Here is a 26547-nt window from a genome sequence, read left to right on the forward strand (position 1 = left end):
TGTTTCTCAGACTATGTAATTAGAAGAGATATGTTTTCAAGTCTGCACCTTCTTTATTCTGCTTAATAAAATATTCTTTTGAAGCTCTGTCTGGATTTATTTCAGTTTAGTCATTACATTCTTTAGCTGCAGAATTTCTGTTTAATTCTTGTTTATGATTTGTAAGGTTTTGTTAAACTTCTCATTTTTGTTTATGGATTGTTTTCCCAATTATGTTTACTTGTCTATCTGTGTTTTCTTTTAGCTCACTGAGATATTTTAGGGCTATTGTTTTGACATCTTTGAGAGGGAGATCATAGATCTTTATTTTATTAGGATCTGTTATTGGAGCTTTATTTTCTTACTTTGGTGGTGTTATATTTCCCTGATATTTTTATGATTCATGTAGTCTTTTATTGGTGTCTGTGCATTTGAAGAAGCGATGACCTCTTCCTTTTTTACAGACTGGCTTTGGCATGGAAATCTCTTCAGTAGTCAACCCAGCCAGAGATTCAGTGTGGACCAATTAGTAGGGGCCGTGGGCAGGATGGCTGGTCATGTCCACAGGAGTGCTGCTGGCAGGGATCATGACTGGACATGCTGCTGTGAGAATATATGCTGGTTATTGAGAGCCTCTGACTCTGTTTTTATCAACCCCCAGGTGACCTAGCTGTGGTAATTCCCTCAGTGTTGTGATTGCAGACACAGCAGAAGTAGGCCTTTCAGGTTGTGCCCCAAAGGTTGGGAAAATCTAATGCTCACTTGATTCTTTTGTTAGCAACTCCCCATCCCCCAGGAAAACTTGAGGGCCAAGGGAATCTCTCTGGGCACTGTGCTGTACTGGCTTGGGAGAAGTATTATATGAATACCCTTTTCATTGCATTTTTTCTTGTTTCTGCATTTCACTGATGTGCTATAACCTCTCACTTGGATTCCAGAGCTTTCATAAAGGTATTTTCATCCAAGGGTGGTTGTGAAGTCAGTATTCTTGTGGGGGTGTGAGTGCTAGGCCTCCTAGTCCACCATCTTGCTTACATTATTTTCCCAACTTTAAATTAAACTCATCAGTTTATTAGGTTTATGAATATGTATTTTGGCACAGAAATTTTACACTTTGACCTAAAGTGTGAATACTCTAAGATAATCACAGCACAAAAGCAAAAGTATTGAGAGCTTTTGGTTGGAACTTTTTTGTCTTCAGAGTATTTAACAACCATGAGTTGTGTGCTCAGTATTCACTGAAAACCAGTAACAGTCAAGTAATTGTCTCTTGAAGGATGTGTAGCTTTCAGCTTTTTCTGACGATGATGTATTAAAAACTTCAATAGGTGCCTCTGACCTGTGGTAGTGTTCTTCTGCCATATGCTCCAATTGGCAAACAAAAGTTGCTCAGCCCTATAACTCAAATAGTAAATGTAGATCAGGGGGTCCCTGGGGTGGCTTGTTTGACGCATCCAGGCCATCTTCCTGATTATGGAACCATGAAAGAAAATGACCTTCCTTGTAACCATACAGTTGGGTGGCATTTAGATTGCCACATGGGTGATATGTGAGTGCATGTAGTCAAATATTCCCATCAATTGCTAGTACTCTGATACTGGGACATTTTCAGAGTTATGGTCTGTGCATTAATGATAGATAGGCAATTTAGGTAGCATTCTGGAAGGATATGAGAGGTGAAGTTTACCCATTTCACATAAGGGTAAACTGATTCTGATTATCCATATGCAGATGAATGCCAAAAAGGGCATTTGCAATGGTAATTTTTACATAAAAAGTTTCCACACTCTGGACAATGGCTTCTATGATAGTCATGATGTCAGATACCAGTAGGGCAAAGAGCTGTCCAAAATCAGTTGAGATTCTGTAAATCCAAAGATTCACTAAGTTATTAAATGAGGGTATAATCTCAAGGAGAATTTCTCTGTGTTAAACTAAGAAAAGAGGGCAGTTATTTCTTTCTCTTTCCCATGCAGATTTTTGGGAGACAAATGTACCAGGTTTAGGTTATTGAGTAGATTCACAGCCTTTTTATGCCCCACTAAAATAGTCCTAACTATGGTAATTTCCATGAGGGTTTCAATGATTGTCAGTGAGGTTGCACATAGACAGTACATCTATAACCAGTAATACAATGGAGGTTTGTGTTGGCCTGAAGGGACCCACACTTAATCTTGTCTGGGTAAGGGTCTCATTGGTGTTGACGTCAGACAGTATTATCTATTTTCCCATTATCCTCGTGTCAGGGGCTGTCAAGATCACAGTCACCTCTAAACCACTATTCAAAATGCTCAAGAAATGAAATTCTCCCCCATTTTCCAATTGCTTGCTTTCCTTGGTAGAGGTCCTCAGGTACCCACTGTGGACATGAGGACCTGGCCTACCCCAAATTCTTGTTCATTTTCAAAAGGTGAGAGTTTGAAGTAAAAGTTGGCCAGCCTCTCTGACTCATCTTGTTTCACTGGAAAGAGCTGTTTTAAAACTAGTTTTGTCCTCCAGACATAACAGCAGAATAGACGGTCTACAGCATTACTCTCTCCAACAAATCAACCAATTTACAACTGTACAAAAGCAACAACAGCCAAGCTGGGACTGCTAGAGCTCAGGGGAAGAGAAGGAGAGACCTATGGAGTTCATGAAGGTGAGAAAAGCCATGATGAGAGAAAGAAAAAACTGCTTGGAGCATTTTGGGCCATGGCCACTTTAAGCCTGGAGCTGCTGAATGCATGGAGCAGCAGCTGGCAGGAGCCGCAGATGTGCCCTTTGGATGGAGTTGCTTGGAGGTGGCAGGGGAGAAGGGGATCTTGGTGGTCCCCAGGACAGTAAGACCTCTAATAGGGTTCCCATGTATCCATGCAGGAGCGAAGAGCCACAACTGAAAAAAAGGAGCCATTCAGAGGCCAGCGAGTCATCACAAGGGACCTGCACACAGCCTGTCCTATGGGGAGTGTTTGGAGCACGGGCAGTGGGGGAGACAGGGCCATGGGGAGAACACTGGATTACAGCAAGGAGAGCCGATCTTCCCCCCAATCAGCACAGGACCACTCAGAGGAGACTGGTCAGGAACATGGAATTGCATGGGGCGCAGTTTGATGAAAAGTCTCAGGGCCAGATCACAGTTTCTACACAACCTAGGTGAAGCAGGTCTCTGGAGAGCCAGAAGTACCTATAAGGTCAACCATTAAGCTCTGAGCTTCACAAAAAGTCTTCCCTAGGGAAATAGCAATAAAGCAGCAATTTAGCTCAACCACACAGCTCAAGTATTGTTTCCCACAGGAAATTCCCCATCTTAGAAGTAAGCAAAGGACAAAAAATTAGTTCTGGCACAGGCACACTGTCAGTGCCTCAGGGCCTGCCTGGGGACCCAAGGTATGGAGCCAGGGACAAGACCCCTCACCCACAACCAGGCACACTGCCAGCACCTCAGGGCCCACCCAGGGACCCGAGGAATGGAGTCAGAGACCGGACCCCCCACCCACAATCAGGCATACCACCAGCACCTTGGGCCCACCACCAGCACTTTGGGCCCACTGGGGGACCTGAGGCCTTGAGCCAGGGACCACATCCCCCCGACAACCAGGCACATTGCCAGTGCTGAGGAGCATGCAAGAAACATCACCTCCATATGGGTGGGCCACCAAAGCCACCACAGTAACCATGGCTGTTGCAAAAGTGGCTAGATGTCACAATCACCATGAAGATGGTCCAACAGATATTGGAATGCATAGACACAAGGAGAGTCACCAGCAGAGACCAAAGAAAAGAAGAGGATGTCTCTCTCCACAAAGCCCATTCCAGAGTGACAGAAGAAGCTTCTGCTCTATGATAATATTGGGGGACCCGAACACACCTCTCAGCATTGGACAGATCATCTAGGCAACAAATCAACAGAGTAACCGTTACTCTTTTAGAAGGAGAGAAGAAATTTAGGGTAATTAGAGGGGAGAGAGGGGAGGAAGAAGGGTATAAGGAGAGATTGAACAAGTGACATAAAGAATAAGTACAATTTGTAACAATATATATGTACTAGTGATATTGATTTGATCAACATATGTCCACTTTGAACCCCCAAAATATGTAGAATCAATTATGATTCAATAAAAAAAGGGACATAAACACGATGCCTGACCTTCAAGTTCAATAAATATGTTGATTAGATGAGTAAATTGATGATTGAATTTGCGACTCATGTAAATATAAATGACCAATAAACATAAAGTATGCAATCATATAAAAAATAAGTAAAGCTGTCAGTTCTTACTGATATGTTTGATTCATTTCTAACATCATAGTGTTCCTCTCTAAGCTCTTTGTTTCTGTAATTATACCTTATTTTCTCTTATGATGAAATCTTCATGCCAAACAAAATGTATTTTTTAGTTTATCCGAAATGCAAAAAAAAAAAAAAAAGAAATAGTTCAAAACTAGCAATATCCATTTTGGTTTGAAAAATAAAACTACCAAATGAAGTTCAAAAAAATAAAAATAACTAGTCCTCAATTACCATATTTTCATCATTTTTTCTGTTGGTACATTACTTCTGTCTTGACAGTAGCTATTATTCCATGCCTCGTAATTTGTCAGTTGATATCTGAATTCTGTGGTGGCCCAATTGACTGGGCCTTATGAGGAGACTTAATGGAGCTTGACATCCATCAACTGTGGCATGAATGAACCCACAAATGTGAGTCTAGTTAAGGGTCTGATCACGCACTCTCCTCCCTCCATCAGTGTAGACCTTTGGGACCACCAGGTGGCTTGAGGGCTACTGTAGCATCTGCAAGAGGGGTCCAAAGTCTTTGTTAGTGGAGGGAGTTCATCGTGGGTGGGCCGTCCTTTCAGAGCCCAAATAGTACCCAGCTGAGAAGGAGAGGATTTCAGATATTGGTGTCTTTTCATCCCCCCCTTTTCCTCCACTTCCTTCAGCAACAGGGCTGCTGTCAAGCCTTTCCAAAGATGGGGTTCTGTATTAATAAGTTCCATAGGTTCCTTGCTAATTTAAAAAGATTATCTTCTTTATCATAGAGGTGAGCTACCCAAGACTCTAAGGTCTCTTTAGGTCTCTGAACAAATCAATCCTCAGGACTCCACAATAATCATTGGGTATGACTCAGTGTGCCGGGTCTCCAATTACTTTAGATCCCATCATCAGAGGACCATAAGCAAGTAGCCAAGGTATTGCTTCCCTAGTTTTCTCAGAGCTTAACTTTTGGATGTCTAATTTGACCATTTACCAGATGTCTTGGCCAACAAATCAGGAACTAAATAGAAGGACAATTGTTTATGCTCACAACTGAAATACGTATGTAAGCAGTATAATAGCACTGTTTTAGAGAGCCCCACAGTGTCTGCTAACACTTCCCAAGACATATTAGCCTGACTGGAGATACGTCGTGTGGGACCCTCTGAATGTTGCAAGTGATCCAGTAGTATCCCCTGAAAGAGCCTCGTGGACTCAATAATACTTCCCAAAGTGCTCCTTCCAGAAAGAAATTTTAATTTATTGACCATATTGCTCACTGTGCCAGTTTGTCAGAAAGCTGCCACTTTTGTCTTGGTTAATTAAGGTAACAAGCCAAACTGAAAGTAACAGTTAAGCTTTTATTCATTTATTATGACAGTATAAGCAAGAGTCTAAACAGGAAAAGGCTTTAGCTACACCAGGGTTTTATGCTTTCTAAGGAACAGCACCAGGCAAAGGTGAGATATATCAGTGCAGATGGGAGTGGTGGTTGGGGTAGAATCATCTCACATCTGAAGGAGAACCAAACAAAAGGCTCTTGCCCTTTTATAAATTCAGGAGCCTTGCAAATGTTAATGTGGGATGGCTAGGTCTGTAGAAGTCCTGAATACTGAGTTGGAACTGAGAAAATTATCTTCAGGTTTCTTCAATAAATTATCTAGACAGAGGCACCTGAAAAGTACAGTGTATCCACAGAGACGTTCCCCTTTTATAAGGAGGACTTTGATGGAAGCACCTGGGATGGGAATAAAGAATGCATAAAATCATGGTGTGGATGGGCCTTAGCTTTTGACTGCAACTGCCTGCAGTGTCTGCAGTTCACTGGTTGCATCAAGTCTGTTGTGAGGTGGGAAGTTTTCTCCCCATAAAAACTCCTTGGTAGAGACTTTGAAATTGTCTCTGATTGGGCCTGATGATTAAGCAGAATTTTGGCCTGGAGTTGTACTCTTATACCTGCACATAAATACTCATACATGTACCTATATACACATACATGTACTCGTATACATACACATATTTCATATACACATAGAGGAGTACCTCATTTTATCACACTTTTTTTGTGTGCTTCACAGATATTGTGTTTTTCACAAATTGAAGGTTTGTGGCAACCCTGTGTTGATCCAGTCTGTCAACGCCATTTTTCCAACAGTACGTTCTTACTTCATGTCATTCTGTCACATTTTGTAATTCTCTCAATATTTCAAACTTTCTCATTATTATATCTGTTATGGTGATCTGTGATCAGTGATCTTTGATGTTACTATTGTAATTATTTTGAGGCACTATGAACTGCACCCATATAAGATGGCGAACTTAGTAAATTTGTGTGTTCTGGTTGCTACACCGACCAGCCATTCCCTTATTTCTCTCCCTCTCCTCAGGCCTCCCTATTCCTTGAGTCACAAAAATATTGAAATTAAGCCTTATAATGGCCACTAAGTGTTCAAGTGAAAGGAAGAGTTGCATGTCTCCCACTTTAACTCTAAATCTGGAAATGATTAAGCTTAGTGAGCAAGGCATGTTGAAAGCTGAAACAGGTCAAAAGCTAGGCCTCTTGTGCCAGTTAGCAAAGCTGTGAATCCAAAGGAAAAGTTCTTAAAAAAAATTAGAAGTGCTATTCCAATGAACACATGAATGATAAGAAAGCAAAACAGCCTTATTGCTGATATGGAGAAAGTTTCAGCAGTCTAGATAAAAGATCAAACCAGCCACAACATTCCCTTAAGCTAAAGCCTAATCCAGAGCAAGGCCCTAACTCTCTTCAATTTTGTGAAGTCTGAGAGAGGTGAGGAAGCTGCAGAGGAAAAGTTGGAAGTTAGCAGAGGTTTAAGGAAAGAAACTATCTTCATAACATCAAAATGCAAGTTGAAGCAGCAAGTGCTAATGTAGAAGCTGCAGCAAGTTGCCCAGGAGATCTAGCTAAGATAATGAAGGTGGCTACACTAAACAGATTTTCAGTGTAGAAGAAATTGCCTTATACTGGAAGAAGATGCTACTTAGAACTTTCATAGCTGGAGAGAAGTCAGTGCCTGGCTTCAAAGCTTCAATTAATGGGATGACTTCCTTGTTAGGGGCTAATGTAGCTGGTGACTTTAAGTTGAAGTTAATGTTCATTTACCATTTCAAATATCCTGAGGCCCTTAAGAATTATGGTAAATCTACTTTGCCTGTGTTCTTTAAGTGGAACAACAAAGCCCAGATGACAGCACATCTGTTTACAGCATGGTTTACTAAATATTTTAAGCCCACTGTTTAGACCTACTGCTTAGGAAAAATGATTAATTTCAAAATATTAGTGCTCATTGACAACGGACCTAGTAACCCTAGAGCTCTGAGGGAGATGTATGAGGAGATCAATGTTGTTTTCGTGCCAACACAATATCCATTCTGCAGCCCATGGATCAAGGAGTAATTCTGGCGTTCAAATCTTGTTATCCGAGAAATATGTTTTGTAAGGCTATAGCTGCCATAGATAGTGATTGCTCTGATGGATCTGGGAAAAGTAAATTAAAACCTTCTGGAATGATTTACCATTCTAGATGCCAGTAAGAACATTCATAATTCATGGGAGGAGGTCAAAATACCAACATTAACAGTTGTTTGGAAGAAGTTGATTTCAATCCTCATGGATGACAAGACTTCATTGAAGGAAGTAACTGCAGATGCAGTGGACCCAGTAAGAAAACAAGTGTTGGAAGTAGAGCCTGAAGGTGTGGCTGAATGCTGCAATCTCATGACAAAACTTTAACAGATAAGGAGTTGCTTCTTATGGATGAGCAAAGAAAGGGATTTCTTGAGATGGGATATACTCCTGGTGAAGATGCTGTGAACATTGTTGAAATGACAAAATATTTAGAATATTACATAAACTTAGTTGATAAAGCAGTGGCAGCATTTAAAAGACTGACTCCAATTTTGAAAGAAGTTCTACTGAGGATAAGATGCAATCAAACAGCATCGTATGCTGTAGAGAAATCTTTCATGAAAGGAAGAGTCAATACACGCAGCAAACTTCATTGTTTTCTTATTTTAAGCAATTGTCACAGCCACCCAAGCCTTCAGCAACCACCACCCTGATCAGTCAGCAGCCATCAACACTGAGGCAAGAACCTCCACCAGCAAAAAGATCACGACTCGCTGAAGGCTCAAAGAATTGTTAGCAGTTTTTACTGATAAAGTATTTTTTAATTAATGTATGTAGATTTTTTTTTTTAGCCATAATGCTATTGCAATCGACAACAGTATAGTGTAAACGTAACTTTTATATGCACTGGGAAACCGCTTTATTGTGATATTTGCTTTATTGTCTATGAGGTACACCTGTATATTGCATGTATGCGTTATACATGCATACACACGTGCATAGATATGTTTAGAAATTATGAGTTCTCATAGGCACCTTCAATTCCAGTTCATACTCTCGGGGCTTCTTGCTTTACTTTTCATATGTGTATGTACTTTCTTCTACAGTGTGAAGCCAACTCTGAATAATATCCACACATTTACTCATTTGCTTAACCCTATAATGTTTCTCAAATTGTTTTTGAGCTGTTCAGCATAAACTACTAAAAAAATAAGCCTGCTAGAAAGATCCTGTGGTCTATTTATGGTCTGTCACCTACTCTCTTACCCAAGGAATGATGTGTTATATCAAATACTGTATTGATGAATTATTTGGTTTAGTTCTTTTTCTTTTTTTTCAGTGTTACATTTCTTTAAAATTTCTTTCCATTTTAGTTCTCTCTTCTTATTCTTCTTTATTTTATTTTATTTTTGGAATATGTGGAACATGAACCTGCTTCTAAAAGTACAAAATATGTAAAAAGGTATCTGTGGAGGACTATCTTTCTTCCCCAGTGTTCTCTTCTCATCTTGTAGGCACCCAATTACATTGTTTTGTGATATATTTACTGTATTTTTTCTTGTAAAGGTAACTTTCTCTTTTTCTCTCTTTTATTACCCTTTCTATCTTAACCTTTTTCTACAGGGTTTTGTTCCATTTAACATTATCTTCTAGTAATTCCTCTAAGTCAACGTATAGAGACTTTTATCACATTATTTACCACAATTTAAGCTATACCGTAGTTTACAGTATGCACTTTAATTTATTCAAGCAATCTCCCATGCTTGAACATTATGTGGTTTTATGGTATTTTGCAATTACGGATAATGCCGTAATAATAACCTTGTATATCTATGTTTTCATTGCTTGGCCTATTAATATATATTAACCTAAAATATAAATAACACAAGGAAATTACAGACTAATAAAAGATAGTTAATGGAAGAAATGTTTATAAATTAAAGAGACAGCCTCAATATTTACTCCTTAAAACTCATCACCATTTTCATGTTAGATCTCATATTATTGTAATTTATTTGTAACTTTTTATGTGAGAGAAAATGCTATTTACATGTTATAAATTTGAGACAGGGATTTTACAATGGATCTATTTTTTTATTATTATTATTTAGCACACTAAATGAATCTCTTTATGAGGCTCATGATAGAGAACCAAATGAAAATCAAGACTCAAAACCAGAAATGAGAATGAAGAAACGAAGAACTTCTAAAGGGGAAAGACTCCATCATAAGTATAATAGTTACAGATAGCATTAAATCATTTTAAATTAAACTCATCAGAAGATCATTTTCTTTGGTTCATGAATGTGTATTTGAGCATATATTTTGGAGAAATTTTACACTTTGACCTAATGTGTGAATACTCTAAGATAACTAGAGAAAAAAGGCAAAAGTATTCATGCCCTTTGGTTGGTATTTATGGTCCTGTGGTTATTTCATGGCATAGGGAAAGCACTCCATATCCACCAAGACCAGTAATTGAATCTTCAAAGATGTGTACCTGTCAGTCGATTCCTGCAGATTATGGATTCAAAAACCCAATGGGTGCCTCTGTCCTGTGGTAGTACTGACCTTGTGCCATAACCTCTGATCAGTAAACAGAGATATTGCCGAGATCTATAACTCAAACAACAGAGGGGTATTAGAGCAGCCCACAGGAAGGACATCCTGGCAGCTTGCTGGAAGGTCTCAAGAGCATCCTGTTGATCATGCCCCACTGAAAGGAAGCAGCCTTTCTGGTAACTCCGTAGATAGGTGCCATCAAGCACCCCACTTGGGGCATATCAGTGCAAGTCATTTGATAGTCTCACCAATTGCTTGGCTTCCTATTCAGTTGTTGGAGCAGAAGGGGCTAATGCTTGGCCAATTTCTATGGAATGAGATATCATGCTCCTTAAAGATCACCCCCAGGGATTTCATTACGGTACTGAGAAGTAACTGTACTTTTTATGTAATAATGGCCCAACTGAGTTGCCATATGTGGGTCAGCAGGGCATCCAGGCATTGTTTAGTGATGCCCATGTATGGGCACACTAAGACAATGTTATCAGTAGAGTGGAAGTCTAGTGCTACCTCTAAGAGCAGAACTTTTTGCATATCGTGACTTTCACATTTATTACAGATATGTAGAGAATTTTAGTAGCATTGGAGAAGTATATTAGCGGTATATGACAACCCATTCCAAGAAAGGGCATACTGCTCATGATCATCCACTGTAAAGCAATGCTGAAAAGGGCATTTGTGATGTCAATTGCTGCGTATCAAGTTCTTTCAGTTTCAACAATATCCTGTATGACAGTCACAATGTCAGATACCATAGGTGTGAAGACTGTACTACAATGTTGAGCTGTATGTATCAACTGAGTCTATGCAGTCGAGGCTGTGAGCCTAGGTTGACTGAGTTATTGGACAGTTAAATAGTCTCATGGAGAACATTGGCTTCATTAATCTTGGAAATTAGATTGCCCATAGTTGGGTCTGGGTAAGGGTCCTGCTGGTAGTGGCCTCATTCCCAAAGTGAGTGACCATTATGTGTTTCTGCCTCATCCTGATGACAGGGGTTTTGGAGATCACAGTCACGTATGCACCAATAACCAAAAAGCCCAAGAAATGTGATTCTTTCCCACCTCTCCATTAAACTCTGACCTTACCATAGATCCTCATATTCCCATTGGGGACACAGGGACCTGACCTAACTTGTAGTCTTGTTCTTTTATGAAGGCAGACAGTTCTGGTTAAAGGTTGATAGGCTATCAGATTGTCAAGATTCTATGGTAAGAGCTGAGCAGTAGAACTTGTATTAGTTGTAGGCAGAATGGCCATGTGGACCCTAGTTTCAGGTACCTTTAGGACATACCTTAGCTTATTGCCAGGCTGTGAGTTCTTTGGTAGAGAGTCCATCAGTCTACTTCTTTGATACCCCATTGTTGGGTATTCACTCACAGATCTTGTAGAGAAAGCCTTACCTAGATCATCTGGGAGTAGATGCCTAATTACCATTTTTTTTACATTGTAATCACTGCTAGTCAGTTGGTGCTCGTTGGCATTAGTTGCTATTCCATGTCTGATTATTTGTCAGTTAATATCCAGATCGTTTCATGCCCATGACCTAGGCTTATGAGGAGGTTTAATTGAGTTTGATATCCAACAAGGGTGGCACAAATGAATTTAGAAATCTGAGTCTAGTTAAAAGTCCCATCATCTACTGTCCTCACTCCATTAGTGTAAACTCTAGTATCACAAATGTGGCTCAAAGGGACACTGTCACTTCTGCAAGAGTGGTCTAAACATGTTTTTCTGCGGCAGAAAACTTATCATGGGTGGGCCAAACTGTCATAGTCAAAATAATATCCAGTTGAGGAAGGAGAGGGTCTCAGAAATTTGTTTTTTATCATTCACTTCTTTTTTTAACCTCTTTGGACATGGCTGCTGTCAAGGCTCTCTGAAGAAGGGGTTCTGTAATGATAAGTTCCACAATGTACCCCTCTCCTTCACTAAGTTTAACAAGATTACATCCTTCAGTATGGAAGAAAACTATCCAAGTTTCTAAGGTCTCTTTTGCTTGCTGGGCAAAGCAATCCCATGGCTGTCATTGTTTTTCATTAAAGCACAACTCTCAATAACTCACTGCATTACAGGATGTCCATCGGTTCCAGGGGCATGCTTAGAGCTAACAATAGTCATTTGATCAATGTGCAGACTTTAAGTTCCATCTCCAGTGGACCGTACATGTACCCACAGGTTGCTTCCCTACCTTTCTCAGAGCCCCTATGGTGAATCTCTAATTTGACCCATCAGGTGTCTTGACCAATGAATCAAAAGAGAAGGAATATTGTTTCCCCTCAGAACTGAAAAGCGTATGCAAACTATAAAATAGCACTCTCCTAGAGCATCCTATGTGGTCTTCTAACACTGACTAAAACACATTGGCCTGATTGCCTAAGTGTGTCAAAGGGGTCTCAGACTCTTGCAAATTATCCAGTAACATCTCCAACCCCTACTCCACCCCAGTGTCCTGCAGATTTACTAGAGCCTCACAAAGTGTTCCTTCCAGAAATGAATTGTGCTTCTTTGCTTGCTTTGTTAATTTCTCAGAGAGAGAGATGCCAATTTTTGAGTTAGTCAATTAAGCCAAACTCTAAGTAACAATTAAGACTTGGATCACTTACTGTGATAGAATAAGCAAGAGTCTAAACAGGAAAAGGCCACAGCTCCACCAGTGTTCCATTTTTTTCTCTTAGAACAGCAGCAGGGAAGTTTCAGATGTATCAGAACGGGGTAAGATGGGAAAATTGTCTTACAACTGAAGGAGCCCCAAACAAAAAGCTCTTTCTGTTACATGGATCCTGTGCCTGTGGAAGGTAGCAGTGGGAGAGGTAGGATTGGAAAAGTCCTGAATACTGAGTCAGAACTCAGTAATCTAAACAGAGGCAGTGCCTGAATGGTTCGATGCCTCAGTCTAGCCCCCCTACCCTATAAGGACTCCTTCAATTGAAGGCAATTGGGTTAAGAATAAAGAGTGCCTTGTCAACCTGAAATAAAGATATATAGAAATAAATCTCTAGACAAAGATTGTATTTGGGAATATAAATTGCAATTTGGGACATACAAAACCAGGGTCGACCCAGGTGTCTCCAGAGAACAAAGGAAAAGACTGGGGTTATACTGAGGAACAAAGGAAAGTAAGTTCATTGGTGCTGGCAGGGTATGACTGGTGAGTGTCAGCAGTTGCTTGGCAAAACTAGCAATCCCTGGCCCTTACAGTTTGGGTTTGGGTGCTCAGGCAGTTCCTGGAATAAACGTACATGACCTGAGTGCTTTTTCTCATGGCCATCTGACTCCATTTTATTTGAGTATAACATGAATGACTTGGTTTTGTATCATCAATGCTCACATCCTAAGAGTATGGCCAGCCTGGGGAGGGAGAGGTCTGCAACTACCTCCAGTGCCCATGTATGGTGGTTGTGCATCAAGTCTTTTGTGGGTTGGGAATCATTCCCCCATGAGAACTGCCAAGTAATGCCTTAGTTATTGTCTATGATTGGACCTGACAGATCACACATCAGATTTAGTCTGGAATTGGACTTGTCAGTATATTGATATGTACATATACATATGTATTCATACACACATATGCCTACATACCTATACATGTGCAAATAAATATGCATATATACCTACATAGACATATTTAGAATTTATGATAAATCTTAGACATCTTCACATCTATTCTGTCCCCTCAGTGCTTGTTCTTGCCTTCTTTCATTTCATATGTGTGTGTCCCTTCTTCCACTATGTGAATCCCGACTAATCCATAAAACATTTACTAATTTGCTTATCTTATTATGCTTCTAAACTTATTTTAGAATTGCTTAGCACATACTTCTAGACAAACAAATGTACTGAAAATACATTGTGATGTATTTAGTCTTTGCTCCACATACTTGCCCATGAATGATAGTATATGCCAAATACCATATTAATAATTTCCTTGCATTAGTTCTTTTTTTCTTCAGTAGGTTCATTTCTTTACATTTATTTCAGTTTTAGTTCCCCCTTTCTATTTGTGATTTAATTTTACTTTTGACATTTGTGGAACCTGAACCTGACTCCAAAAGTGAAAAATATACAAATGGTATACTTAGAGGAGTACCATTACTTTCCCAGTTCTACCCCCTCTGTATTGTAGGTAATCAACTACATTGTTTTCTCACCTGTGTTTCATTTTGTGAAGGTAAGTATCTGTCTAATTTTGCCTCTCTTTTTTATTGCCCCTCCTTGCTTACCTAAAAGGTAAGGTACAAATTTCCCCCCACTCAGGTTTTTTTTCCCTGCTCAACATTTTCTCCTGGAGTTTACAGGAGAAAAATCCCTCCATGTCAGTTTACAGAGATTATTTTTATTCTTTTTACAGCTCTTGCACATCCGTTTGTACCACATTATTTACCATAATTTACATTTTACCCTAGTTTATAGTATATATGTTAGTTTATTCAACCAGTCTCCCATGCTTGAACATTTATGTGGTTTTGAGTATTTTACAATTACAAATAATGCTGTAATGAATAAACTTGTACATAGGCATTTTAATTGTTTGGTGTCTTAAATCTATATGATGTATGAAGTATAATCTCGAAGAAAAATGGAGATTAATACTAACTATATATGATGCCTAGAAATGTTTATGAAATGTGAAAGCATTAACATACATCCATTAAAACTCTTTTTACCATTTTCTTGTCAGCTCTAGCATTATGATAATTTAGTTATAACTTTATAAAAATGACATAGAATGCTGCTGTAAATTTGTTATAAATTTGAAATATAGAGATTTCACAATAGATTTGTTTTCTATTCAGTGGACTAAATCTATCTCTTTATGTAGCTCCTGATGAAGTACCAGATGAAAATCTTAAGCTTGAGCAACGAGAATCAATGTCAAAAGCCAAATTGCAAGTAAAGAAACAAGAAACTCCTAGAGAGGAGAGATTCACTAGTAAGTATAAAAATTATAGATGACTTTAAATTATTTTAAATTAATCACATCCAGAGATATTTTTCTTTGGTTTGTGAATCTGTATTTTACTATGTATTTTATAGAAATTTTACCTTTGACCTAAAATGTAAATATTGTAAGATAACTAGGGAACAAAAGCCAAAGATTCATTACTCTTGATTAGTATTTCTGGTTGTAACATTGTTTTGTAACCATGATCATGTTCTCAGTATCCACCAAGGCCAGTAACAGGCCAATAATTGTCTTTCAAAAGGTATGTACCTTTCAGCCAATTCCAGGAAGTTCTAGGTCCAAAAGTACAATTCAGTCCAGTAACTTGTACAATGAACTCCTTCCATAGGCTTCAACTGATGAACAGAAACTCAAATTTAGATCAGAGGGGCCAAGGGCAATAGTGGCGTGGGAGGCCCATTGGATGGTCTTCAGGGCATCCTGTTGGTTGGGACCCACTCAAACTTAGAGGCCTTTTTGGTAACTTAATAGATGGTTGAGTCAGGATCCCATTGAGGGGACTGTGAGAGTACCAGTAGCAGTATAAACCCACAAATTGCTTGGCCTTTTTTGTATTTGTTGGGACTGAAAGGGATGAAAGTTTGACAGTTACCAGACAGGTTGCTGCTTCCCAATTGACCCCAGAGATTTCACTTGGGTACAAGGACCTTGTACCTTGTCTGTGTTAATGGCCCAACCGTGTTGATGCAAGTGGGTCAACACAGCATCCAGTCCTTTTTGGGTTAGAGTCTTTATCTAGGTCTGCCAGGAACATGTCATTACTATAGTGGAAGGCTAGCGGGGGCATGACTTTTTCCAGATCATGGCTTTGTGGAAGTATATTAAAGGTGTATTGAAACCCATCCACATAAGGCAAAACTGATCCCGATCATCTGTGTGGACAGGGATGGTGAAAGGGCACTTGCAGTGTTACTTGCTTTATGCATACTTCCCTCAGTTTGGGCAACCAGCTCTATCATAATTACAATGTCAGGTAACATCAGTGCCTATAATCAATTGAGTCTACAGGCACCCAAGGCCGTATATACAGGCTAACTAACTTACTGATTGAATGGTGAAATAGTCTCACGAAGATCTTTGGCTTCAACTGAGCAATGAAGGCAGTAATTTATTTTTCCCCCAGGTATTTGTTTTTTGAGACAAATTACTAAGCACTTGTAGTTCAGTAAGCACATGCTTTCATATGCCCAACTAAAATGACCCTAATGGCAGCAGTTCCCATCAGGGATTGGGGCTGGTGTGAGTGGGGTTCACATAGAAAATACATCTTTACCAACACACTGAGGGATGGGAACCATAAAAATGGATGTTTGTGGTGGCCCAAAGTGACTCATCCATAGTTAGGTCTGCATAAGGGTTATGATTCTGGTGTCCTTAGATCCAAAACCATAGAGCATTATCTGTTTCCTCCTCATTCCAGTATCAGAGATTGTGGTGACTCGTTACTGGTAAACTGGTATCCGAATTGCCCAAGTTATGAAATTCCCCATCACCACCTCTTTGAACTCTGATTTGGCATACATTCTCAGATGCCAGTGGGGATATAGGGACCTTGGCCTAATGCTTAATCTTGTTTAGTTTTGAAAGCCAAGACTTCTGGGTATATGAAAAAAGTTTGATCTTAAGATCACTCAGAGGGGTAGAGGGAATGAAATAGGTGTTATCACCTTTTTGACTCCAGGGTCTGTATGTTGACCCCCACAGCTTAGTACTTGGTCAGAAGATGCTTGGTGGAGAGTCTATCAAGCTCTTCTTTGAGGTTTCATTGCTGAGTAACTAGAAAATTTTGCTACAACAGGGAACTCATCATGGGTGGGCTGAAACTTTTGGAGAACAAATGGTAGCCAATAGAGGAAGTAGAGTGTCTCTGGAGTTGGTGTCTCTTCTTCCCCCATCCCCTTGATGCTTCCCTCATCCTTCTTGATGCTGTCAGGGTAGTCAGAATGAGGGGGTCTGTTGTGATGTACCACACCGAGTGCCACTGTCACACACTAGGTTATCAAGATTAACTCTTTTATGGTAGAAACAAAGTTTCTATAGTCCCCTCAGGTTGCTGGTGAAGAGAACCTGAGAGATTTACATTCTTTCTCACTGAACATGAGTCTCAAAAACTTGCTGTGTAATCATAGGCTGTCTATCCATACCAAGGACATGCTTAGAGCTAACAATAGTCATTGGGTGAGAAAGCCAGAGGGTGCAGCAAGATGGCAGACTAAAGGTGTCCAATGTATGATCCTCCCACAGAAAGGTACCAGGGCAAGGAAAGGACAGCTAAAAATGGGGAAGAGCATTAGTGGAAAAACATGGGAGGGCATTGAGAGCCTGGTGAGGACCCTGTGGAGCAGGAAAACGAAGCTGGGTGGTATAGAGGAGAAAAAGGTACATAGCTTCAGCTGCCACCACATCTCCTAAACCAGGATCGGCCAGGAAAAATTCGCCCTTGTGTTGGAAAGAATCTGCTCCGCTGTGAGCACTTCCCAGTAGTAACCCTCCTCTTGCTGCTTCCCTAGCCCACCCCCACCACTGCCATGGTTGCTTGTGTCATTGTCTAGTCCCAGAGCTGTGGCCCTTTCCCTCACACCTGAGTTCATCCTATGCAGCACACCCCACTGCATGGCCCACGCTGCCCTCACAGTACCAGATGCCTGAACAGCTCCAGCCTTCTGTCTGCCTGTGTGGCCCTGGCCACCCATGTGACCCCAACCACCTGGCCACCAGGATAACCCCACTCACCCGTATAGGCTCAGACATCCAGCCGTTGGTGTGGCCCCAGACATCCAGCCACCTGTGCCGTCCCAGCCACCACAGCCACCTGCATGGCCCCACCCGCTCACATGAGCCCAGCCATCCAGCCACCTGTGTAGACCCAGCTACCCTGGCTGTCAACATGGCCCCCACCCACCAGCGCAGCCCCTGCCACAAATGTAGCTGCTGGGGCCTGGGAATATTGAGTCTACCCAGAAGTACTGAGTCTACCTGGAACTACTGAAAGTACTGTGTCTACCTTGGACCAAAATTAAAACATCCCACCCAATGGGAAATATGTAACAAATCTACAGGAGGGAGTCTCTTTCCTCAAAAGCCACCCCAAGTAATACAAGAAGCAACCACGAGATGACTAGGCATTAATGCAGGGATACTAGAAATATGAAAAAACAGGAAAATATGACACCACTAAAGGAACACTATAATCCTCAAATGCCAGACCCCATACAACAGGAAAACCTTGATATGTCTGAAAGGGAATTCTGAGTAACAATCTTAAAGAAACTCAGTTAGACCGAAGAAGACTCAGTTAGACAACATAATCAAATGAGAAAAACAATGCAGGACATGAAGGAGGAAATTAACAAAGAGCTAAATACCATAAAAAAGAATGTAGCAGAACTCCTGGAACTGAAAGACTCATTCAGCAAAATAAAAACTGCAAGTAACAGTGTAAGAAGCAGGCTAGAGCAAGTAGAAGAAGGAATTTCTGATCTTTTTTTTATTGAAACAATATTGATTATACGTATTTCTGGGGTATAGTGTTGACTACCACACCTGTGTACAACATGTGATGATCAAGTCAATGTTATAAGCATATTCATTATTACAAATCATAATTATTCTTTGTTCCCCTTACCCAATATCTTCCCATGCCCCCTCTCACTCCCTCCCACCCCCCACCTCTAGTAAACATAGATTTGTTCTCTCTTTCTGAAAGTTCAACATATTATTGTGGTTCATTCATTCATTTACTTCTTTGTTTGTTCATTCCTTCCTTCCTTCCTTCCTTCCTTCCTTCTTTCCTTCCCTCCTTCCTTATTTCTTAGCACCCAATTACGAGTGAGGACATGTGATATTTCTCTTTCTGGCTTATTTAACTTAACATAATCTTTTCCAAGCTCATCCATGTTGCTGCAGCTGACACAATTTCATATTTTTTATGGCTGAGTAGTATTCCATTCCCTGTATATACCACATTTTCCTTATCCAGTTTTCCATTGATGGATAGGTTGGTTCCAACTCTTGGGTATTGTAAATAAAGCTGCAATAAATATGAGAGGGCAGGTATCCCTTCAACGTGATGATATCCATTCCTTTGGGTATATACCCAGAAGTGGGATTGCTGGATCCTGTTGCAGTTCTATCTATGGTTGTCTGAGAAACTTCCACATGGTTTTTCAAGATGGCTGTACTATTTTACAGTCCCATTAACAATGCAGAAGAGTTCCCCTTTCTCTATGTCCTTGCCAGCATTTGTTATTCTCCATCATTTTAATAATGGCCAGTCTAACTGGGGTGAAATGATACTCAATGTGGTTTTAATTTGCATTTCCTGGATGATTAGTCATGTTGAGCATTTTTTCATGTAACTTTGAAAAATGTCTACTCAGCTCCATTGCCCATTTTTTAATTGAGTTATTTTTTTACTGTTGTTTTAATTTCTTATATATTCTGCATATTAATCCTTTGTTGGATGCATACTTTGCAAATATTTTCTCCTATTCTGTAGGTTGTCTCTCTGTTCTGTCGATTGTTTCCTTTGCTGTGCAGAAGGTTGTTAGTTTGATATAATCCTATTTATTTGTTCTTTTGTTGCTTGTGCTTTTGGGGTCTTATTCATAAGAACTTTGCCCATTCTACTTCCTGAAGTGTTTCCCCTATGTTTTCTTTTAGGAGTTTTATGGTTTGGGATCTTTATTAAGTCTTTAATCCATTTGAGTTGATCAATATGTCAAGAGGTACAGGTCTAGTTTCATTCTTCTGTATATGGATGTCCAATTTCCCCAGCATCATTTATCAAAGAGACAGTCTTTTCTTCAATGTATGTTCTTGGTGCCTTTGTCAAAGATCAGTTGGCTGTAAGTATGTGGGTTGATTTCCACATTCTCTATTCTGTTCCACTTGTCTGTATGTCTACTTTTATGCCAGTACCAGGCTGTTTTGGTTACAGTAACTTCATAGTGTAATTTGAAGTTGGGTAGTGTTATACCTCTGGCTTTACTTTGTTTTGCTCAGGATTGCTTTGGCTATTTGAGGTTTATTTTGTTCCATATGAAATGTTAGAATTGTTTTTTCTATGTCTGTGAAGAATGTCATTGGTATTTTGATGGATATTGCACTGAATCTGTACATAACTGGGTAGTATGGATGTTTTCACAATGTTAATTCTTCAACCCAAGAGCGTGGAATGTCTTTCCATCTTTTTGTGTCCTCTTTAATTTCTTTCAGTAGAGTCTTTTAGTTCTCATTGTAGACATCTTTCACCTCTTTGGTTAAATCGATTCCTGGGTATTTTATTTTTTGATGACTGTTGAAAATGGGATTGCTTTCTTGATTTCTTGTTTGATAGTTCATTATTGGATTATGAAAATGCTACTGATTTTTGTTTGTTGATTTTGAATCCTGCACCTACTGAAATAATCAGCTCTAAGAGTTTTTTGGTAGAGTCTTTTAGGCTTGTCTATATATAGGATCATGTTATCTGCAAACATGGACAGTTTAACTTTATCTTTTCTGATCTGGATACCCTTTATTTCTTTCTCTTGCCTGATTGCTCTGGCTAGTACCCCTAATACTATGTTAAATAGGAGGGGTGAGAGGTGGGTATCCTTGTTTTCTTCATGTTCTTAATGGAAAAACTTTCAGCTTTTCCCTATTCAGGATGATATTGGTGATTGATTTGTCATATATGGCTATTATTGTATTGAGATACTTTCCTTCTATGTGTAATTTGCTGAGAGCCTTTATCATGAAGAGGTGTTGAATTTTGTCAAATGCTTTTTTTGTGCTGACTGAGATAATCATATGTTTTTTCCTTGATTGTGTTGATGTGGTGTATCACATTTATTGGCTTATGTATGTTGAACCACTCATGCATCCTGGGATGAATCCCACTAGATCATGGTGTATAATTTTTTTGATGTGTTGCTGTATTCTGATTGCTAATAATTTCTTGTGGATTTTTACAACTAAATTCATCAAGAATAGTGGCCTCTAATTTTCCTTTTTTGTTGTATCTTTGGTTTTGGTTCAGGGTGATGTTTGCCTCATGCGTTTGGGAGAATGGCCTCTGTTTCAATTTTCTGGAATAGTTTGAAGAGAGTTGGTATTAATTCCTCTTTAAAGGTTTGGTAGAGTTCGGCAGTAAAGCCGTCCTGTCCTAGGCTTTTCTTTGTTGGGAGACTGCTTATTACTGCATCAGTTTCGTTGATTGTTATGGGTCTGTTCAGGTTTTCTGTGTCTTCTTGATTTGGTCTTGGTAAATTTATGTGTTCAGAAACTTATCCATTTCCTCCAGGTTTTCATATTTGTTGGCATGTAGTTGTTCACAATAGTCTCTAATGATTCTTTGTATTTTTGTAGTATTGGTTATAATGTCTCCTTTTTCATATCTGATTTTTGTTGTTTGGGTTTTCTCTCTTCTTTTTTTGTTAACTTAGCTAATGGTTTGTCAATTTAATTTATCTTCTAAAAAAACAACTTTTGTTTCATTGATCTTTTGTATCATTTTTGGGATATCTACTTCATTTAGTTCTGCTCTCATCTTAATTTTTACTTTCCACCTACTACTTTTGTGATTGGATTGTTCTTGTTTTTCTAGTTCTTTGAAGTGCAGCATTAGGTTGTTTATTTGAAATCTTTCTATTCTTTTGATGTAAGCATTTATTTCAATAAAATTCTCTCTTAGTAATGCTTTTGCAGTATCCCAGAGGTTTTCATATAATATGTCTTTATTTTTGTTACTTTCAAGAAATTTTTTGATTTCCTGTTTAATTTCTTCTTGGACCCTGTTGTTTAGTTTGCATGTAATTGTTAATTTCCAGAGATTCACTTGTTATTGATCTCCAGTTTTACCCCAATGTAGACTGAAAAGATACTTGAAATGATTTCAATTTTTAAAAATTTGCTGAGACTTGATTTGTGACCAAACATGTAGTACATCCTGGAAAATGTTCCATGTGCTGATGACAAGAATGTATATTCTGTAGTTTTTGGATGAAATGTTCTGTAGATATCTGCCAGGTCCAATTGGCCAAAGGTGTAGTTTAAATCCTGTGTTTCTCTGTTGATTTGTTGTCCAGAGGATCTGTCCAATGCTTAGAGAGGGGTGTTCAGGTCTCCCACTGTTATCATATTCCTGTTTTATCACTTTCTCTAGGTCTAATAGTGTTTGCTTTATATTTTATATGTCTAGGTACTCCAGTTTGGGCACATACATATTTATGATTGTTATGTTTTCATGCTGAATAGATCCCTTTATTGTTATATAGTGACCTTCCTTGTGTCTTTTTATGGTTTTTAGTTTAAAGTGTATTTTATCTGATATAATAATAGCTAACCTTCTCATTTTTGTTTTCTATTTGCATGGTATATCTTTTTCTGTCCTTTCACTTTTAGTCAGTGTGTGTCTTTACAGGTGAGGTGAGTCTCCTGAAGACAGCATATAGCCAGGTCCACTTTTTTAAATCTAGTCATTCAGTCTGTGTCTTTTGAATGGGGAGTTTAATCTATTTACAGTTAGGTTTGTTATTAAGAGGTATTGTCTTACTCCTGGTATTCTGTTGCTTTTTGTTTAGATGTTTTAAATATCTTTTGTTCCTTTCTTCCACTTTTATTCTTCTTCGATGTTTGATGGGTTTTTTGAGGTGGTTAGATTTAGTTTATTTTTTCTTCCCCATTTGCATTTGTGTTTTACCAGTTAATTTTTTCTTGTGTATTCATGGTAGTGATTATTGTTTTTTGGATTCCAGATGCAGGACTCTCTTGAGAATTATTGCAGGGCTAGTCATATTGTGGTGAACTCCCATAACTTTTGTTTGTCTGGAAAGTACACTATCTCTCATTTCTGAAGGATAGTCTTAGTGGGTATAGTATTCTTGGCTGGCAGGTTTTTTTCTCTCAGTATTTTGAACATATCATCCTATTTCCTTCTCATCTGTAGAGTTTCAGTTAAGTCTGCTGTTAGGCTGATGGGGGCACACCCTTCAGTGACTTGATACTTTTCTCTTGCTGTTTTAAAGAGTCTTAGTGTTTGAGCTTTGTCAGTTTGAGTATGTGTCTTGGAGAGGATGTTTTTGAATTGGATTTTTTTGGGGATCTTTGAGTTTCCTGGATCTGAGGGTCTGTTTCTTTCCCTATAATGGGGAATTTTTCTGTTATTATTCCATTTGATAGATTTTTAATGCCTTTACCTTTCTTCTCCCCTTCTGCAACACACATGTTGTGAGCTTAAGGTTGTCTGCTAGCTCTCTTAGATTTTCTTCATGTTTCTAAAATTATTTTTTCCTTTTTTTGTCCACCTAGGTTATTTCTTAAAGACTATCTTTGAGAAGAGAAATTCTTTCTTCTGATTGCTCTAATCAGTAGCTAAGCTCTCAGTTGTGTTTCTGATTTCATTAATGAATCCTTCAGTTCCAGGAGTTCTGCTATATTCTTTTTAAAGGTATTAATCTCTTTGTAAATTTCCTCCTTCATATCCTGGATATATTTCCTCATTTTACTGTGGTGTTTAACTAAGTCTTCTCTTACCTCATTGAGTTTCCTTAAGGTTGTAGCTCAGAATTTCTTTTCAGTCATTTCAAGGGTTTCCTGTTCTGTAAGGTCCAGTACTTGAGAATTAGTATATTCCTTTGGTGGTGTCATATTTCCTTCTTTCTTTATTTCTTTCTTCCTTTTTTTCCCCTCTTCCATATTTCTAGTATCTCTACATTAATTTCTAGTCATCTGGCAGATCAAGTTGCCTCTTCTGATACTCTGGAGTGGACTTTGAGGAAAAGAGTTTCTCTTCATTTTCCAGGCTCCTCTGGTGACTAACCTTGTGTCAGTGCAGTTGAATGTGTGATGAGCTACCTGCATGGTCATCGTGGCTACTACTGTGGTGGTATGTTGTCCTTGTAGAGGTAGAAGCTGATATGGCTGCTGTTGTTGACCTCCACAGAGTGATATAGGGCTCCTCTGTCCCTGTGTCAGAGCTCCTCCTGTCTTCTGCATGGGCAGGGGTTGAGTGGGTTGGGGCCAGGCCAGGGCACTTCTCTGCCTTAGGCCTCCCTGTCACAGTGTTGGCACTCTTCCTACCTCCTCTGTGGCAAGAGGGGGTTGACTGTGGCCGGGTTGGTGCACTTCCCTGCCTTGGGCTTTCCTGTCACAGAGTCAGCACTCTTCCTGCCTCCTGCAAGGGTGGGAAGGGGGTGGAGGGCTGGGCTGGGGCACTTCCTTTGAATTTCTTATCTCGAAGAGAGTCTATTTGAAATAACTCAAGCAGACAACAAATTAGAAAAAAAGAATGAAAAAAATGAAGAAAATCTGAGAGCTAGCTGACCACCCTAAGTGCAAAACATTTGAACATGGGTATTCCAGAAAGGGAGGAGAAAGGAAAAGGCATTGAAAATATATTCAGTGAGATATTAGTGGAAAACTTCCCAGGTACTAGTAGAGATATGAACTTCCAGATCCAGGAGGCTCAAAGATCCCCAAACAGATTCAATCCAAAGAGGTCTTCTCTGAGACACATTGTAATTAAACTATCAAAAGTCAAAGACAAAGGGACAATCCTAAAAACAGCAAAAGAAAAGTGTCAAGTCACAGACTTCTCAGTAGAAACCCTCCAAGATAGAAAGAATGGAATGATATATTCAAAGTATTAAAAGAAAGAAAAATACCAGCTGCAATTACTATACCCAGCAAGGCTATCCTTCAGAAATGAAGGGGAAATAGTGTGTTTTCCAGACAAACAAATGCCGTGGCTGTTCACCACCACACAACCAGCTCTACAAGAGATCCTTAAGGGAGTCCTGCACCTGGAACCCAATAAATGATAATCACCACCATGAATACAAGAGAAAGAACAAACACCAGTGGTAGAGCAGATGTGCAAATGAGAAAGAGAAAGAATATCATACCACCTCACAAATCCAACAAACATCAAAGACAAACAGTAAAAGGTAAAGAAAGGAACAAAAGATATTTAAATCAATTGTAAGAAAAGCAATTAAATGTCAAGAGTAAGATAATACCTTTCAATAACAACCTTAAATGTAAATGGATTAAATTCCCCACTCAAAAGACACAAATTGACTGATTGGATTAAAAAGCTAGACCCAACTATATGCTGTCTACAAAATACTCACTGTACCTGTAAAGACATACAGCTCACCTATAAAGACACACACAGATTAAAAGTGAAGGGATGGAAAAAGATATACCACACAAATGGAAAGCAAAAACAAGCAGGAGTAGCTAGGATAAAGTAGATTACATTGGATAAAATAGACTTTAAATGAAAAACCATAAAAAGAGACAAAGAAGGATATTATGTAATGGTAAAGAGATCTATCCAGCAAGAAGACATAGCAATTGTAAATATATATGAACCCCAAACCAGAGCATACAGATATATAAATCAAACATTATTAGACCTAAAGAAAGAGATAGAACCCAATACAATAATAGTTAGGGACCTGAACACACCTCTAGTAACATTAATCTAATCATCTTGGCAACAAAATCAGAGAAACAGAATTTAAACTATCCTTTTGACTAATTGGACTTGGCAGATATCTACACAACATTTCATCCAACAACTACAGAATATACATTCTTCTCATCAGCACATGGGACATTCTCTGGGATAGACCACATATTAGGTCACTAATCAAGTTTCAAGAAATTTAAAACAATTGAAATCATTTCAAGTATCTTTTCATTCTGGAAATCTGTAAATAGAAGAAAGAAACTAGACCTGTACATCTCACAATATACCAAAATCAACCTAAACTGTATTAAAGACTTAAATATAAGTCCTGAAACTATAAAACTCTTTAAAGCAATCGTAGGGGAAACACTTCAGGAAGTAGGACTAAGAAAAGTCTTTATGAATAAGACTGCAAAAAGCATGGGAAACAGAAGAAAAAAATAAACAAGAGGGATTATATCAAACTAAAAAGCTTCTTCACAGCAAAACAATCAACAGAGTGAAAGACAACCAACATAATGGGAGAAAATATTTGTAAGCCATGCATTCAACAAGGGATCAATATCCAGAAAATACAAGGAACTCAAACAACTTAACAGTAAAAAATAAGTAACCCAGTTAAAAAATAGGCAAAGGAGCTGAATAGGCATTTATCAAAGGAAGATATGCAAATGGCCAAAAGACACATGAACAAATGCTTAACATCATTAAGTATAGGGAAATGCAAATCAAAACCGCATTGAGTTATCATCTCACCCCAGTTTGACTAGCTGTTATCAAAAAGACCCAAGATAAACAAATGCTGGTGAGGATGTGGAGAAAGAGGAACCCTTCTATACTGTTGTGGGACTTTAAATTGGTGGAGCCATTACAGAAAACAGTATGGAGATTCCTCAAACAAATGCAGATAGAACTTTCATATGATCCAGCAATCCCACCTCTGGGTATATACCCAAAGGAATGGAAATCAT

At 39.0% G+C, this 26547-nt stretch overlaps 1 protein-coding gene across 1 annotated transcript in view; it reads left to right on the forward strand.

Moving 5' to 3' along the window:
• CCDC7 (coiled-coil domain containing 7) overlaps window positions 1–26547 on the forward strand; it is a 346712-nt gene that overhangs the window by 173758 nt on the left and 146407 nt on the right. The window contains exon 23 of the mRNA XM_063101148.1: window positions 14974–15084. Within this exon, the coding sequence (XP_062957218.1) occupies window positions 14974–15084 (111 nt within the window). The remainder of the gene's footprint in view (window positions 1–14973; window positions 15085–26547) is intronic.

Source organism: Cynocephalus volans, chromosome 6, assembly GCF_027409185.1.
Source record: "Cynocephalus volans isolate mCynVol1 chromosome 6, mCynVol1.pri, whole genome shotgun sequence".
NCBI lineage: Eukaryota > Metazoa > Chordata > Mammalia > Dermoptera > Cynocephalidae > Cynocephalus > Cynocephalus volans.